A 17,032-nucleotide genomic window follows, 5' to 3' on the forward strand; every position below is an offset into this window, starting at 1 on the left:
CATGGAAGCTAGGTTGTAGATACCATCTGGCAATACAAATACCATTGCCAGAGTGCAAATTCAGTCTGCAAGCATCGGACTACACCTGCTGTTTAAAACATGAGCATGTGTCCATGTACAACCCGTACAGGATGACGCACCAGCAGCTTAAGATGTCCCATGCTGTGCTGGCTGCAGTGCGCTTAAGGTGTCTAATTGACTGCTCGTATGGGACTTCAGCAAAAGACTGCATCTGTATAGTCTGAAATGCCTGAGGCAGCACGTTTTCAACTGTCTCCTGTCCATGAAATTTCTTTCTTTTCCACAGCATTTTGAGAAGTTCAGGCCGGAGCTTCAGTAGTCTGTGTCTTCCATTCATGTCTTGCTATTTTCTCTTGCCATTCCTTTATGCTTCTTGGATGTCAGTATAGTACAGCTATAACCAACTACGGACACCGACCTTGCTGCAACTGTATTTCCACCATCTCCTACATTCTAACCATTGCAACTAACCAAACAATTTAGCATCTTTTGTGCTGTTTGGTGAAGACAGTTGCTACTGATGCTTCCTCCATCATAAATTACTTGTCCCCAGTTTAATATCTTTGTACCATGTACAACTGCAGTGTGTATTAAGCAATGTTAATAAGTAGTAACAACAGCGCAGGTCATCTAGTATAAAATTGCAACTTTGAAAAAGAAAACGGAAACCGACATTGGTAAGCATGGTACTTCACGTTCTCAAAACCTTCATGTACATCCTGACAAATGACAAAGCCTATTTAACCGCCCCTCCCCTGGCTAGTCTTTTGCAGAGCACCATTTCACAATCTTAAGAACAAAGGAAAGGCTTCAGCTTCCAGGGGTCCAACCAAAGGCGACCTCAGGGAAAAATAAAAAGGGTAAGAAGAGACTCCTCCATGTGCTTAGCTCTGTTGGTAGATAGAGAAGAGGGAGAGGGAGTCTCTTCTTCCTCCTACCCTCCATCTTTTTCTCTGGACCACACTGCAGGCGCTTAATATTTCCTGCAAGCCATTTAAGTACCTTCTCTCCAACGAGAAGGCACCTCCCTCCCTCTCTCTCTCCCCCTCACTGACTAAGAGATGAGAAGTGTTTGCCGGTTGCTGCCGTTCTTGTTCTTCTCTCCCTGATTTGGGTGCTCTCATATACCAGATCTGATCCTCTTGTGTCATTGGAGGCTGCATCGTTTGAGGTGGTCAGGATGAGCAAGGAGGATACGCTCAAGGTTCAAGTGAGTTTGTTCTGCATCTTCTCAACTCAAGCAGCTCACACACATTCCATGTTCATGTTCCTTCTTGTGTCTGCTGCGGTTTTAATCACAAAGCCAGCCTGATTTCATCTCAACGTGCATGTCTTGACTTGACTCCTACGGCCGTTAATATATTTCGGTAACCTCTTTTTTTTTCTGTTTGCCCCCAGATCTGCGTGTTAAAAGTAAACATCCACTGTGATGGGTGCGAGAAGAAGGTCAAGAAGATCCTCCACAAGATTGATGGTAAGAAAGACTTTTAAAATCTCAAATTGCTTGTTTTTATTTCCATTCAGCTGTGTTCGCCAGGGTATGTTCTGTGCTACTTTGTTCTTCCCCTCAACAGAAACGATGGATTGTTCACCTGTTAATTGTAAAAAAAGGCTTGTTTTTTCCTAAGAGAAATGTGCTGGATTGACATGTAGGTGTGTACCAGAGCAGCATAGATGCAGAGCAGGGGAAGGTGACGGTGTCTGGCCTGATGGATCCAGACACCGTCATCAGGAAGCTGAACAGGGCCGGCAAGCCCGCTCAGCTGTGGGGCGGCAAGGCGCCTGGCGTGGTAAGCCAGCTTCAGAAGCTGCAGCTTGGCGGCGGTGGCAAGGGCCAGCAGCAGAAGGATGCCGGCGGCAAGGGTCAGCAGCCGAAGGATGCCGGCGGCAAGGGCCAGCCTAAGGGTGGAGCGGGCGCTGGAAACGGCGGGGGTGGCGGCGGCGGCGCGAAAGATGCAAAGATGGCGATGCCGCAGCCGACTCCGCAGCAGCTTCAGCAACTGCAGCAACTGCAACAGCAGATGCAGATGAAGGGGATGAAGCTTCCTCCCCAGCTCATGGGCATGGGCGGCAAGATGCCGTTCCCGGCGGCCGCGCCGCCGGCGAAGGACCCCAAGGCTGTCAGGTTCAACGTTTCCGAGGATGACGAGTTCGGGGACGACGGCAGCGAGTTCGATGATGAGTTCGACGACTTCGACGACGAGGACTTCGAGGACGACGGCCTCGACGACATTTACGACGATCCCAAAATGATGATGAAGCCTATGGCCATGCCGCCGGCCGCCGGCGGGGGCGACAAGAAGGGTGGCCACGGCGGCGGCAATGGTGGCAAGAAAGGCGGCGGCGGCAACGAGATCCCGGTGCAGATCAAGGGGAACGCCAACAACGGCGGCAAGGACTCCGGCGCGAAGCAGAACCAGGGTGGCGGAGGCGGCCACGGCAAGAACGGTGGCGGCGCGCAGCCGCCGCAGAACGGCAAGGGCGGCGCCCCAGGCGGTGGGAACCAGCTTGGCCAGGCCAAGAAGGGCGGCGGCCCGATGATGGGCGGCATGCCGCCGCCGCAGCAGCCGGGCATGATGATGATGAGGCCGCCGAACATGATGGGCGGCGCCGGTTTCCCCGGTATGGGCCAGATGGGCGGCGGGCCCATGGGCGGCATGCCGATGGGCCACCCCCACATGGGTGGCAATGGCATGCAGCCGGGCGGCGGCAGTGGCGCGGTCCACGGCATGCCGGCCGGCGGCATGATGCCTGGGGCTGGGTTCTACCCGGGCGGCGGCATGCCGTCGGGACCGGAGATGGTGCCGGCGGCCGGGAACCCCATGGCGCAGCAACAGCAGCAGTACATGGCCATGATGCAGCAGCAGCAGCCGCCGCAGATGATGATGAATGGCCATGGCCACGGCGGCGCCGGGTACCCGCCGACGGGGTACGGGTACGGGTACGGCCGGCCGGCGATGCCCTACCCGCCGCCGGCGTACTACCCTACGCCGCACCCGCATGACAACATGTTCAGCGACGAGAACCCCACCAACAGCTGCTCGGTGATGTGAGGCAAGGTCGCCGGCGCCTGCCAAAGCTTCCTCCTGCTGATGCTTCGGACGAAGTGAACCAACCGGAAGGTCACAGGTGGCCGTCGGTCAGCGTCGTCACCATGGTCGAAATAACAACCTGGATCGGTCGGTCAGTACTCAGTATACATGAGAAGCTAGCTAGTACCAGCAGCTAGAATCTCCCCCTTTTCTTTTCCCATCTCCTTTTTCTTTTCTAGTTTATTTTCACTCTCCTCTTCCTTTGAACAAAAAAAGCAACTTCCTTGAACGGGAAGGTAGGTATAGTAATTATCAATAGTGGTCATAAGAGATGGTGGTGCTCTATCAATAGTAGCTCAAGAAGGTGGTGGTGCTCTATCCCATGTGTGTGATGGCAAGGCATGGTAGAAGAATGCGCAAAACATAGTGTGCTGTGCTCGAGCTGCGTCTCTTCTCTCTATCTTCGACATGCTAGCTAGCGGAATGCTGGCTGTCAACTCTTCTAGTGCCTTTGCCTTTGTGCTGGCCTTGACTACTTGACGTGAGAGCAGGATGGTATGACAATGGTGTGAGGAGATTGTGGTGGTGGCAGCAATGGAGGTGGTGGTGGGTCTTCGCGAGTGGAGGAACAGGGGGGGGGGAGCTGCAGGCTGCTGCTGCGGATTAAAATTAAAATTTGTTCTTTCTTTTAAAAAAAAGAAGTTAAAAATTTGGCCAACATGGCCTTGCGCCCTTGCGTCTCCCCGCACCCACATTATTGATGGGGCAAGGCGAGAGAGAACACAGAGCAGAGATAGATATGGCTGTCTCCTAGCAGCAGCAGTAGCAGACTAGCAGCTGTGCACGTTCAGGCCTGCTGGCTGGCTCGCGCCAGGATTGCGGCAGTGATAATTGATGGATCGATCCATCCCGGGCCTGCCCAACTACCCCCAGCAAAAATAAAACCTTTGCAGAAACGAGGGCGGACAAGCTCTGAAGAAGCTGCAGCTGCAGGTCTCAACTTTTACCGCACCTCCCCTGCTGATTCTGAGAGAGAGAGAGGGAGAGAGAGGAGAGATTTCTTTGGTGGTTCTGAAATAGACAGAGTAGAGTACCTTACGAGGACAGGGTTACCATTTGTTTAGTGGACTAAGTATATCTCGGGAGGAGCAGAGTAGACGGTTAATCCATCCAACCGCGCATCATCGCATAGTGGTAATGTTTTCGTAAACTCGGCGGTGCTCGAGATTCGGCGCCGGGTGTCGCGAGCTGCGGATGGATCCGTCCCCGTAATCGTACCGGGGCGCCTCGTCCGCTTGGGGTCCCGCCCCATCCACCGGGATCAAGCAGAGACCGGCAGCAGCAATGATGGCGCCCTCCTCCTGGGATTAGGGCTAATTAACAACGCCGCGCCGGGGACCTGGGCTCGTGGGTGCCATCATGGACATGGAGGGAGGAGCTCGATCGGAGATTGGGCAGGCAGGCTGCTCCTCTTTTTTTTTTTTCCTTTTAACAACAACGCGAAATGAGTCTTGTCCAAGCTGAGTGTAGTAGGCAAGAGCTTTCTTGTTCCTCTCCAAAGCCAAAGCTGTTCGGAAGCAGTGCTGGTGTCCTTGCTACTATTACTACTCTAGTAGCACCCAAAGTGGGGCAAGGAAACCAAGTTCAGGGCCATGTTTTGGGGGGTGTTGCGCTGAATCATTGCGGAGGGGAGAGGGGTTGTTGGTTTGGTCTGATTGCTTCGAAGGATATCCATCCGGCCACGCATGTCTTCCTTCCCTCCCTTTTCTTTTCTTGTATTCCTTGGCGAGGAGGATGACCACTACGAATACGACCTACTTGAGACGGCTGATGGTACGTGCTCGCGCGCTGTGCAAAGAGTGCACGCGAAAACCTGGTCCTGAATCTGATGCGTGCGTCCCGTGCAGACGATTACTGCACTGCCACTACGCCAGAAGCCCTAATCTGAGACGCGCCCTAGGCAAAATGCTAGACGCGCAGGGGTCGCGTCCCGCATTACCGCGTCGCAGATTAAAAAGTAATCTGAGACGAGCCTCACGCGCGTCTCAGATTACCAAAATGCAAGACGCGCCTCAATTACGGCGCGTCTCTCCTTGGCTTCACACAGGCTTCCCTGGGAGCCAAATGCGAGACGCGCTCTTGTTTAGGCGGGTCTCGCATTAGTCAAAGATGGGAGACGTGCCTTCCTTACGGCACGTCTCGCCTTGGCTTCACACAGGCGCCCCTGGGAGCCAAATGAGAGACGGGCTCTAGGCTAGGCGGGTCTCGCATTAGTCACAGATGGGAGACGCGCCTTCCTTACGGCGCGTCTCGCCTTGGCTTCACAAAGGCGCCCCTGGGAGCCAAATGAGAGACGCGCTCTAGGCTAGGCGGGTCTCGCATCTGTCACAGATGGGAGACGCGCCTTACTTACGGCGCGTCTCGCCTTGGCTTCACACAGGCGCCTCTGGGAGCCAAATGCGAGACGCGCTCTAGGCTAGGCGGGTCTCGCATTAGTCACAGATGCGAGATGCGCCTCACTAAGGGCACGTCTCGCCTTGGCTTCACACAGGCGCTCCTGGGAGCCTATTGAGAGTCGCGGCCTAAGCGAGGCGCGTCTTGCATTAGTCTACCTCCAACAGGGGTCTTTTTTTTCCCCAGCTGCATCCTGGAACTAGCCAGGATTTGGCAGGTGCAATCAAATACCTGCAAAAGATTTCAATTCACAGAATTCACCGCAATCATCGCACGCATCCATACAATTCACACAGTGCGATACACACAAGGAAAGATGGTATTATATAACACATGTACAATCAATTAGCAACAATGATCGATAAGAACAATAGAGTACATGCAAAGCAAGTCTCTCAATCTAGCTCAATGTCGCCTGCCGTGCTATCGTGGATGGAACTCCCCCTTTGTGTTGACCACCTCCATCATGAGGAATCCCGCTAGCCTCTCTCGGATATCCTTCACGTTACCAAGCGTCGTTTGATTGAAATAATCATCTTCGTCCTTCGAAATATAATTACAAGCAGTTAGAATACAAGATGAAGACAGATATTTTTTAATTATAACACGTGATAATTCTTACCGTGAAATCCGGTTTCTCTGCAACTAGAAGCATGTTGTGGTAAACATAGAACCCACATGAGTTACCCGAGGGTTGCCATGTGCACTACATGTCAAAGATAGATAGAAATTAGCATTTTGCGACACTTAGAACCAAGAAAACATCGTAATAGTAAAGCGATTTAGTTATAGTAGTTACCGTCCACGCGGTGTGATGTGTAAACGCAGCTTGACGTTGCTCTTTGTATCCTTCTTTGGCCCTAAGATGCCTGTCAAGAGACCTAAACACAGACATCCGGATGTTATATTACAAATGCTTCTGAAATGGGCAAATGATAAAAAACTAAAGCAAACAACAAACTTACTCGTCAAGGATTGAGATGACTAGAGAATAATCACGTATCTGAGGCGCGCCCGACTCATCTGATGGAATGCTCGAGTCAAGGTAGAAGACTTGCTTGCTCCTGACATTGATGATGAGTGTAACCCAATGGTTGCCTGGGTTGTACGGCACCACAATGTGCTCCTTGTCAGCATGTACTCGCATGCACTTCACCATGTACCTAACCAAGTTGAAATGGAAACAAGCGGTTACATGTGTTAAATGGAAACAAGTGACTACATGTGGCTACAAGTTGAAATGAAAACAAGTTTAATTGTTGCATGTGCGCACCTGACCAAGCTATCTCTATCTGAATTCATAAATATCACCGTCATCAGCTGTGGGTCAATGTACCCACACTTCTTTCCGGTTCGACGCCTTGTCTCTTGTTGCATGTGCCTACACGATCCATATGAATTGAAATAGAAACGACTTAAATTGTTGAACGTATATCAAATGCATTGAAATGGAAACAAGTCTTAATCGACTTACAATGCAAAGCACCGAATGAGAGAAAGATCCAAAGCGTCGAGGTTGAAAAGGTCGAACAAATCGCTCCAGGCAACAATAAAGATGTTGCCGTTGCCCTCAAGCTGCAGAAAGTGCCGCTCTTCGAATGACACCATGATTTCCTCGGCTTGATTGACATTTTGCATGTAGTAGTTGTGCAGGTCCAGACAATATTGACCTGCTGCCCGAAGCTCAGAGACACTAAGCAAGGCCTTTCCAACCCTGTACTTTGGATTCTCAGAAGTGTAAGCCCTTGTGACCGGTTGTTTTATCCGCTCCACCTTTTTCTTACCCTCTGAGATCTCCCGCTTCGTCGCCATCGGCCTACTCTGCTTCTTCCTCACAGGATTAGCCTTGCTTGGCTTCTTGGGAGCGGTAGCTGGCTCTGTCGGAACAGGTGGAGGGGGGGTAACCTAAGGCTGAGTAGGGACAGGAGGATGCGGTTCCGATAACGATTCCCGTGTATCCGGCAGCTGTGGGCATGGCTCAGAAAACGTCGGTGGCACTGCAGCACTCTGTGGCTGAGGTTGACTGGTCGGTACTGAATCTGCATCTGCTGGATCAATATGAATACCAGCTCTCCGCCACTGAACCCTTCTCGCAACTGCATCCCGCAAAGTGGTGGTCATGTCATCTGGTGGCACCTCCAGCTTGATATTTTTAGCAAACTCATGCACGTAGTCAATCTTGACCACAGCACAATCAGCCCTGACCTGCAACAACATCAACAACAACAACAAAGCCTTTAAATCTCAAGCAAGTTGTACATACCAAAAGAAAAAAACAAAAAGAAATAGGAGAAAAGAAAAGAGAGGCAAAGACCAATGCACTGACCTGGACACCTTCAAGCTGGGACATACCGGGATACACAAGCCCGTTCCCGACCTCCATGAAAGATGAATCTCCGACCAGCTGCACGAGAAGACTGCATCGGGTCGGACGAGCCAAGCCATCTATCGTATCCGGCTCCACTGATGTAGGCACAATTGCCCTCTCTGTCCCTCTACTCTGAGAAGCACCCGCTGCAGTACAAGCGAAGCTGTCCCTTCTCCCTTCACTCATCGTACTCCCCGGCATATCAGGGAATGACAATCCCTGAGACTCGAAGATGGTCTTCAGCTCTCCAAACATCTCCATCTTCACCTGCTTTTTGATCTCATCTATGTCAACCTTTGATGAGAAGTCTCGAGTCCGCTTCCGGTATCTGCCTTTGTGTTCAGGGAACCCCTCCTTCCAGGTCAACTGACTGGAAACACCACGGACACGGCCCCGTTGCTCACGGGTTCCCAAAGCCCTGGTGAGCGCATCAAACTCCCTCACTCCTTCATTTGAACCTTGGCTGCTCTCCATCAAAGCCCTTTGAGCAACTTCCTCAGCGCTCGTGCTGTAGAAATTGATATTGCCATCCTCCGTGAGCTTTGACCTAGCACGCATAAATGGTGCCAGCCGTCCCTCAAACGATTCATAGGGATTCTCAATGCCCCTCTCTGCCAGCATCTCATCCTCCTGCTCCCACTTGCGTTGCTTTCCAGCATATCCCGCTGAGCCAAGGTGGTGGTTAAGCTCGTTCCGCGCTCGGAGACCCCGAAAATACTCACTTGACTGTTGGAACTCGGGAGTATTCCACTTTTCAACAAGCTCGTCCCAGGCTTCTTTGGTCAAGTCCGCATACTTGTCAAAAGGGTTCTCTTTCTTCTTCCAACACTTTAAAAGCCTGCACGACAAAACAATAAATCTGCATAAGTGACAGTAGATAATGAAAAAATGTTAGTAAATGACAATAGTAAGTGACAACACTTTACTTGTTCTTGTAGCTCCTCCAGGCTTTAGAGATGATCTTCATAGCATGTTTCGTAGCCTTATCGTGCAACTCTATCGGATATTCAACATAGGGTTGAATATTGTTTTCGAAGATTCTCTTTTTGTCGTCCCAAGACAAGTCATCGAAATGTTCCAAGGTGAGTGGCACCCTTTGCCGGGCAGTGAGGCCACAAACCCGTGCTAATCTCACCAAGATTGACGGGTCTTCGGGTGCTGCCTCAGAATTGAGCCGGCCACAACTTTTCACATCTGATGGCCACTTTGTCTGTGACCTTTTCTTTCTGCCAGCACCAGACGTGCTAGCTCCTGACTGTGACCGTGCCGGCCGTCCTGATGATGCTCTGTCATCTGTAGGTTGCTGCACACTGTCCTCACCGCCTGCAGCTTGCTGCACACTGTCCGGACCACTGGACATCGTGCTACATGAGAAAGAAAAAAAAACAGATAGTAAACGCTCCGAATCAGATACAACCATAGAGTAACCGCATGAATCCCATACCTAGGCCTAGACATGCTTAATGCTTTAGTGATACATATTCTCGCAAAGTAATCTCCATTTTTTGAAATATATGACTTAATCTTTGGTCATTAACCGCTCTTTTTTTTTTATTTGGCTAGGTTGGTCTCTTTTTGCTCTTGATAATTTGATTTGTTTTCAATTCTGTGTAGCAAAACATACTATGTGTGTCCATGGAAGATGTTTCTTGCCTCATACATCCATATGTAGGGTATGAACACTGACTAATTAGAAAGGGGGAAAGCTCACCTACGGCGGCAGTGGACGACGCTACGGTGGCTTGGGGCGGCGCCGCGGGGCCGGGGACGACGGCGCGACGGCTCGGGGAAGGCTCGACGGCGGCGGCACTCGGGGGGACGGGAGCTCGGGCCCGGGGGGCGCCGATAGCGCGGAGCGGCGCTGCGGGGCCGGGGACGACGGCCGCGAGGGAGTGACGGTCTGGCTCAACGACGACGGGCGGCGCGAGAGGACGGCGCGGCGGCGGGGAGCAGAGAACGGGTGTGCACGATTTGAAAATTTGACCTAAGTCCCAAGAAGGCCGAGCGGCACGTTCTAACCGGGCAATGCGCGACGAGCGGTACCCACGGCACGTCGCGCATTGGTGTGGGACTGGGCCCCGAGGGCTCAACCGTTCAATCTGTTTCCTTATGCGCGACGCGCTTTACCTACGGCGCGTCGCGCATGATGATATGCGCGACGCGCCGTAGTTAACGCGCGTCTCGCCTTTGATGCCCCCGAGATGGTTGCCTGATCAGGCGCGCGTTGGGAGGGGATTTTGTCCCACCTCGCCAACGCAAGGCGAGTACGTCCAGCTTATAAGCTTGGGCGGTCTTCGCCGTTTCGAATTTACAATACATGTACCTATGAGCCGCAGTTTCCTCTCTTTGCCCATGCTGGCGGTGTGGGTCTGGGGCCCGAGGGCTCCCTTGCCGGTCGAACCCGTTCAATCTGTTCGTGGTACCCAGCGGGTTGAGCCCGGTGGCCCCGGACCCCTAACCGCGGGGTGTAACTTTTTTTTGTTGTCTCTCTTAGGCACAAGTGTTTTCCGCCCGGAGGAGGATCTGCCCGGACCCCCTTATAGAACCGGAAAAATAATTGCAGATACCGGGGAATGCGCGATGCGCGGTACCCACGGCTCGTCGCGCATTGTTGTGGGACGGCCCCGAGGTCTCACCCGTTCGTGGTCTTATGCGCGACGCGCGTTACCTACCGCTCGTCGCTCATAATGATATGCGCGACGAGCCGTAGGTAACGCGCGTCTCGCCTTTGATGCCCCCGAGATGGTTGCCTGATCAGGCGCGCGTTGGGAGGGGATTTTGTCCCACCTCGCCAACGCAAGGCGAGTACGTCCAGCTTATAAGCTTGGGCGGTCTTCGCCGTTTTGAATTTACAATACATGTACCTTTGAGCCGCAGTTTCCTCTCTTTGCCCATGCTGGCGGTGTGGGTCTGGGGCCCGAGGGCTCCCTTGCCGGTCGAACCCGTTCAATCTGTTCGTGGTACCCAGCGGGTTGAGCCCGGTGGCCCCGGACCCCCAACCGCGGGGTTTAACTTTTTTTTGTTGTCTCTCTTAGGCACAAGTGTTTTCCGCCCGGAGGAGGTTCTGCCCGGACCCCCTTAAAGAGAGAAAACAAAAAAAAAGTTAACCCCCGGTTGGGGGTCCGGGGCCACCGGGCTCAACCCGCTGGGTACCACGAACAGATTGAACGGGTTCGACCGGCAAAGGGAGCCCTCGGGCCCCAGACCCACAACGCCAGCATGGGCAAAGAGAGGACACAGCGGCTCAAAGGTACATGTATCGTAATTTCGAAACGGCGAAGACCGCCCAAGGTTATAAGCTGGACGCACTCGCCTTGCGTTGGCGAGGTCGGACAAAATCCCCTCCCAACGCGCGCCTGATCCGGCAACCAGTTAGGGGGCAAAGGCGAGACGCGCGTTACCTACAGCTCGTCGCGCATTGCTGTATGCGCGACGCGCGTTACCTACGGCTCGTCGCGCATTGAGGTATGCGCGACGCGCGTTACCTACGGCTCGTCGCGCATTGAGGTATGATATGCGCGACGAGCCGTAGGTAACGCGCGTCTCGCCTTTGATGCCCCCTAGCTGGTTGCCGGATCAGGCGCGCGTGGGAATGCGCAAGTGTTCTTGACATGCTCCTGCCATAGGGAATGCGCGACGTTTGTTACCTATGGCGCGTCGCTCATATAATAATGAGCGATGAGCCTTAGGTAACGCTCGTCTCGCATAAATGGTTGCCTGTATTTGTTCAGTTTCAGAACTGAATGGTTCAGTTCTGGAACTGAAAATTCACACATATTCATATCTCACAAATATGAATTCGTACTTCACAAATATTCACACATTATCATATCTCACAAAGGCACAATTAATGTCACACAATTATCATATTTCACAAAGGAACAATTAAAGTCACACAATTCCCCTACTTGACAAAGGAACAATTAATATACATTGTGTGCCCAATCATTTTGCTACTTTCCGTTGTTCCCTTGGTTTTTTGAAATTCTTGACTTTTTCTTTATGGTCGTTGCGCAAGTAGGGAGTTTCGTTGGCCGATGGTATTCTTGGCTTGATCATTGAGGTGGCGAAAGGAGGTATCTCATCAAACTGATCGAACTCTTCCTCCTCGACCGCATTCTCAACACCGACGATTCGCCGTTTTCCAGGTATAACCACCTTGAGTCTTTTGTTTGTGGTGTCGGAAATATAGAACACTTGAGCCACATGTTGTGCGAGGACGAAAGGGTCCGTCTTGTATCCGTGACGGCTAAGATCGACACTAACGAACCCGTACTTATCTTTTTGTACACCTCTATTTGCATCAACCCAATTGCAACGGAAAAGAGCAATTTTAAAACCGTGAAAGTCAAGCTCCCATATCTCTTGTATTTGACCATAGTACGCAGTTTTGTCCTCTCCGTTAACATCGTAAGCATCAACACGTACACCACTATTCTGATACATGCTTTTCTTATCTTGTCGTTCGGTGTAGAACGTGTATCCATTTATGTCATACCCTTGGTATGTCATAACGGTGAATATAGGACCAAGAGCCAAAATTTTGAGTTGTTCACTTATAGGAGTATCTGATCGTGAAATTCGATTCCGGAGCCAACCACAGAATTTGTTCATGTGTTCCTTTGCTAACCATGATTCACTGTGTACAGGATTCTCTCTAAGCAACAGCTCCTTGTGCTCATCGAAGTACTCAGACACAATGTCCATTTGTTGCAACACGTGGAAATGAGCCCTATGAAATAAATCTCGATCTGGAATTATAGCCTTCTTCCTGATCGTCCCCGTGCCTGTGAGCCTCCCCTCATGACGAGACTTGGGAACACCAACCGGGTTACTCGGGTCAGCGTAGTTTAGAGCCCACTCAATGGCTTCCTCTGTACAATATCCTTGTACCATGCTGCCCTCGGGGAAAGCTCGATTTCTTACTAGTGACTTCAAGATGCCGTTGAATCTCTCGTACGCATACATCTGGTGAAGGAACACAGGACCAAGTAGCTTTATCTCCTTGATAAGATGGCCCGTGAAATGAAGGCTGATATCGAAAAAGGCAGGTGGAAAATACATCTCAAGAACGCACAAAGTTTCATAGTGCTTCTTTTCCAATGACTCAAGATCTTCTTCACTTAGAACCTTTTGACCAATTGCATTAAAGAAAAAGCACAGGTTCATAATAGCCTCCCGAACATTGACCGGTAGGATATTCCAAATTCCTACGGCAATCATCTGCGTCAGCAATACATGGTAATCATGAGACTTTATGCCGGGAGATAGCTTTAGATCAGGCATTGATACAAGCTTCGAGACGTTGGTTGAGTAGCCAGTTGGAACTTTCACACTTTTCAAGAACTCGCAAAACTCCTTCTTCTCATTCTTTGACAGGGTGATGCATGATGTGGGCAGCTCCATTCCTTTAACGGAGTCATCATTGAGCCACAACTGTTCTCTAATTTTCATTTTCTTCAGATCAGCTCGTGCATGTGCGTGATCTTTCGTTTTTCCGTCCATGTTAAGCAATGTGCCGAGAAGGCTCTCACAGACATTCTTCTCCACGTGCATCACATCAATAGAGTGACGGATGTCTAAGTCCTTCCAATACGGTAGCTCCCAGAAAATCGACTGTTTCTTCCACATGTCATCTTCTTCAACAACGACCTTCTTGCCCCTCTTGCCTTTCTTCTCTCCTTTCCGCTTACCGAGGACAACATGGACATTCTTAACCATTTCGTAGACATCATGACCTGAGAAATGCGGAGGAGGACGCCTCTTCTCGGCCTTACCGTTGAAGTGATCACACATGTTCCGGAACGGGTGTTTCATTCCAAGGTAGCGTCTATGTCCCATGTACACTATTTTTTTTGACTCACTCAAGTACTCAGAGTCTGTCTCTCTCAAACAATGTGGGCACCCGCAACCTACTTTCTTGCTCTGTCCGGACAAGTTCCGTGCCGCTGGAGAGTCACTGATAGTCGCGAACAAAATGGCTCGAAGCTGAAAGTACTCACGCTTGTACTCATCCCAGACCTCCACTCCTTCACACCACAGCAACTTCAGATCGTCAACCAAAGGACTGAAATAAGTGTCGATGTCATTACCAGGTTGATGTGGCCCGGTATCAAGCCCGACAGCATAATGTACTTCCGTTTGTTACACAACCAAGGTGGAAGGTTGTATATCGTCAGAACAATTGGCCAGGTGCTATGTGTGCTATTGTTCATGAATGGGTTCATGCCATCCGTACTCATTGCAATCCTAATATTCCTCGGATCTTCCGCAAATTTAGGATATCGCAAATCTATGTTCCGCCATTGTGTGGCATCAGCAGGATGTCTTATCAACCCGTCCACCTTATGCTTCTCCTTGTGCCATCGCAACAATTCTGACTCCTTTTTGTTTGCAAACCAGCGCACCAATCGTGGAACAATTGGAAAGTACCAAAACACCTTTTTAGGTCCGCCCTTTGTTCTGTTGCAGTCCTCATCATCACCACCATCTTTTCTACGGTTGAATCGATCGAGTCCACAAACAGGGCACTTCTCAAGGTCCTGATAATTCCAGCCACGATAGAGAATGCAATCATTCTTGCACGCATGGATCTTTTCCACCTCCAATCCCAACGGGCAGATAATCTGTTTGGCCTCATAAACGGTCTCAGGGACGGTGTTGCCTTGTGGAAGCATGTCCTTAAGGAGTGCTAACAACTCCTTGAAACTGCCATCACTCCATCCGTGGATTGCTTTCAACTGGAAAAGCTTCACCATCGCAAATAGCCTTGAGTATTTCAATCCACAACCAGGATAGAAAGGTTTCTTAGAGTCTTCGATCATCCTCTTGTACTTTCCGAATTCGGCTCCTTTAACTCATCGTCGCCGTGTCTGTCAGCATTGCAAACCATCTCCTCTATGTTATCAACCTGTCAAGCCAGACATGAAAAGTCATATTAGCACGACCTTATTATTCTAATTGTAAGCTTTATTATGGGGCCGGGTTTGATTACTACCTGTTCCATGATGTCGGCATTGCTCAACCCTAGTATATCCGCCTCATCCACATCGTCGTCCTCTTCTTCGACAACACTATGGACCTCCCTCTCCACATAGGAATCCTACTCTCTGCTTCATTAAGTCCTTCTTCACCGTGTTTATTCCAACATCGATAATCCTCCATGAATCCACGTTTGATCAAGTGTGATTTCAACACGTGCTCTTGAAGATATCGCTTCTCATTTTTACAATTTTGCATGGGCAATAGAGATACTGTATACCATTGTCCACCCATATCTTTCTTCGCGTTCTTAATGAAGGCTTCAACACCATCTATAAAATCTTGCAAAGGCGTGGACCATACATCCAACGCCGATACGACATCTATATAGAATATGAATCAAAACGTTAGGATTCTCATAGTTTGGGGCCATGCACAATAGTGTTTAAGTTCAAATATTGTTAGATGGCAAATGACATGATATCATGTGCTAGAAAAAATATTTTAAGATTTTCATCTTTACTTTTCATGCTATATGATTTATTCGGATTTATTTAGTATTAGATGCTCTTAACGTCTGAAGACAATCATGAAAATCTTGGTGTATTTTCGAACATAAGTTATAATGCCCTATTCTAGCCATAAAGTTTGAACTTAGAACTTAATTATTACATGGTGAACCAAAAGAATCGATATCATATCGGAGTTACCTGCCACTGCCCCCAGACACACGACAGCAAGAAGAGGCTCGATCGTGCTCCAGCCCCGCCGCGACACGCTCCCCACGAGATCTCCACCGCCGCCGCGGCAGATCCACCCAGCCGCACATCGCCAGCACCACTTTCCCCCAGATCCACCCAGCCGCACCACCAAGTATCAGACTGCAAGTTCGGATAGCTTGTTCGGACCTCCAGACCCCCAGGCGGGTCTTGTCTGAGGTGGGAACAAATGCAAGACGCCCATGATCTGAGACGAGCCTTGCAGTCGCGCGTCTCCCATCCTCATGATCTGAGACGTTCCGTCCAAAGGCGCGTCTCCCATCTGATGATCTGAGACGAGCCTTCCAGTGACGGTCTCCAGACCCCCAGGCGGGTCTTGTCTGAGGTGGGAACAAATGCAAGACGCCATGATCTGAGACGAGCCTTGCAGTTGCGCGTCTCCCATCCTCATGATCTGAGACGTTTCCGTCCAAAAGCTCGTCTCCCATCTCATGATCTGAGACGAGCCTTCCAGTGACGCGTCTCCCATTTGTCTCAGTAAAATAAAGCGAGACGCGTCCCGGCTATTTATCGAAAGAAAATTATAGTCACGAGATGTACTGCTGAACGAGATGACCACGGCTGAAATCCCCCTCCCCAGCGTCCCGGAGACCGAGGACCTCGCCACCGCCAAAATCCCCCTCCCCAGCGTGCCGGAGACCGCGGCGCTCGGCATCACCCTCCTCGGCGCATCCTCCGAGACCGCGCGCTCCGGAGTGCACCGCTTCGGAGATCACAGCGGTCGCCACCGGCAGATCTGCGGCGCCTCCTCCAACGGGCTTCTGCACCACCAGCCGCAGATCTGCACGGGGACCGCAGCTCCCTTCACCACCAACATCCCCGGGCTTCTCCACCACCAGCCGCAGATCTGCGAACCGGGACCACAACGCCCTTCACCACCAACATCCCCCGCGCATAAGGATCGGGTACCTCCCATTGTTGAATGTATTTGTTGGAATCGTCGCATTCTGCCTGAATCTGCATCAGCAAACCCACGGAGGAAGCTTCTCTTTGTTTGCTTTAGTGGTAGTACTCTATCGATTTCTATTGTCTCACGAAACCCACGAAACACGAGCTGGCCCAGGATGAAATTTCCGAGCTGGTCGAAGCTGTTTAGCTGCTTCGGCGGCTGCCTCCCCTGCAGCGACTGTTCAGTCACCCTAAACTGCTGTGGCTCGGGGAACAACAACGTTTACAAGGGGGAGGACGGTGATTCAGCTCGCGAAGCTGCTAGCGCTCGTAAGCCAGCGCCATTGCCTGATTTAATATCTATCTAATAATTAATATCGATGTAATAATAATTGCTGGATTTAGCTAGACATTGTAATGCTGGATTTAGCTAGACATTGTAATGTATTGTGAGATTATTTGTATTTCAGACATTGTAATGTATTGCTGGATTTACTAATGTAATGTAA

At 50.7% G+C, this 17,032-nt stretch overlaps 1 protein-coding gene across 1 annotated transcript; it reads left to right on the top strand.

Annotated features, from left to right (window-relative positions):
- Positions 1-799: 799 nt before the first annotated feature.
- Positions 800-3,588, top strand: LOC112901999 (heavy metal-associated isoprenylated plant protein 33-like). The gene is made up of 4 exons (XM_025970890.1): positions 800-881; positions 1,153-1,231; positions 1,420-1,495; positions 1,675-3,588. The coding sequence occupies exons 2-4, from the start codon at positions 1,202-1,204 to the stop codon at positions 3,072-3,074; spliced, it is 1,506 nt and encodes a 501-aa protein (XP_025826675.1). The 5' UTR covers positions 800-881; positions 1,153-1,201; the 3' UTR covers positions 3,075-3,588.
- Positions 3,589-17,032: the final 13,444 nt, after the last annotated feature.

Source organism: Panicum hallii, chromosome 8 (genome assembly GCF_002211085.1).
Source record: "Panicum hallii strain FIL2 chromosome 8, PHallii_v3.1, whole genome shotgun sequence".
NCBI lineage: Eukaryota > Viridiplantae > Streptophyta > Magnoliopsida > Poales > Poaceae > Panicum > Panicum hallii.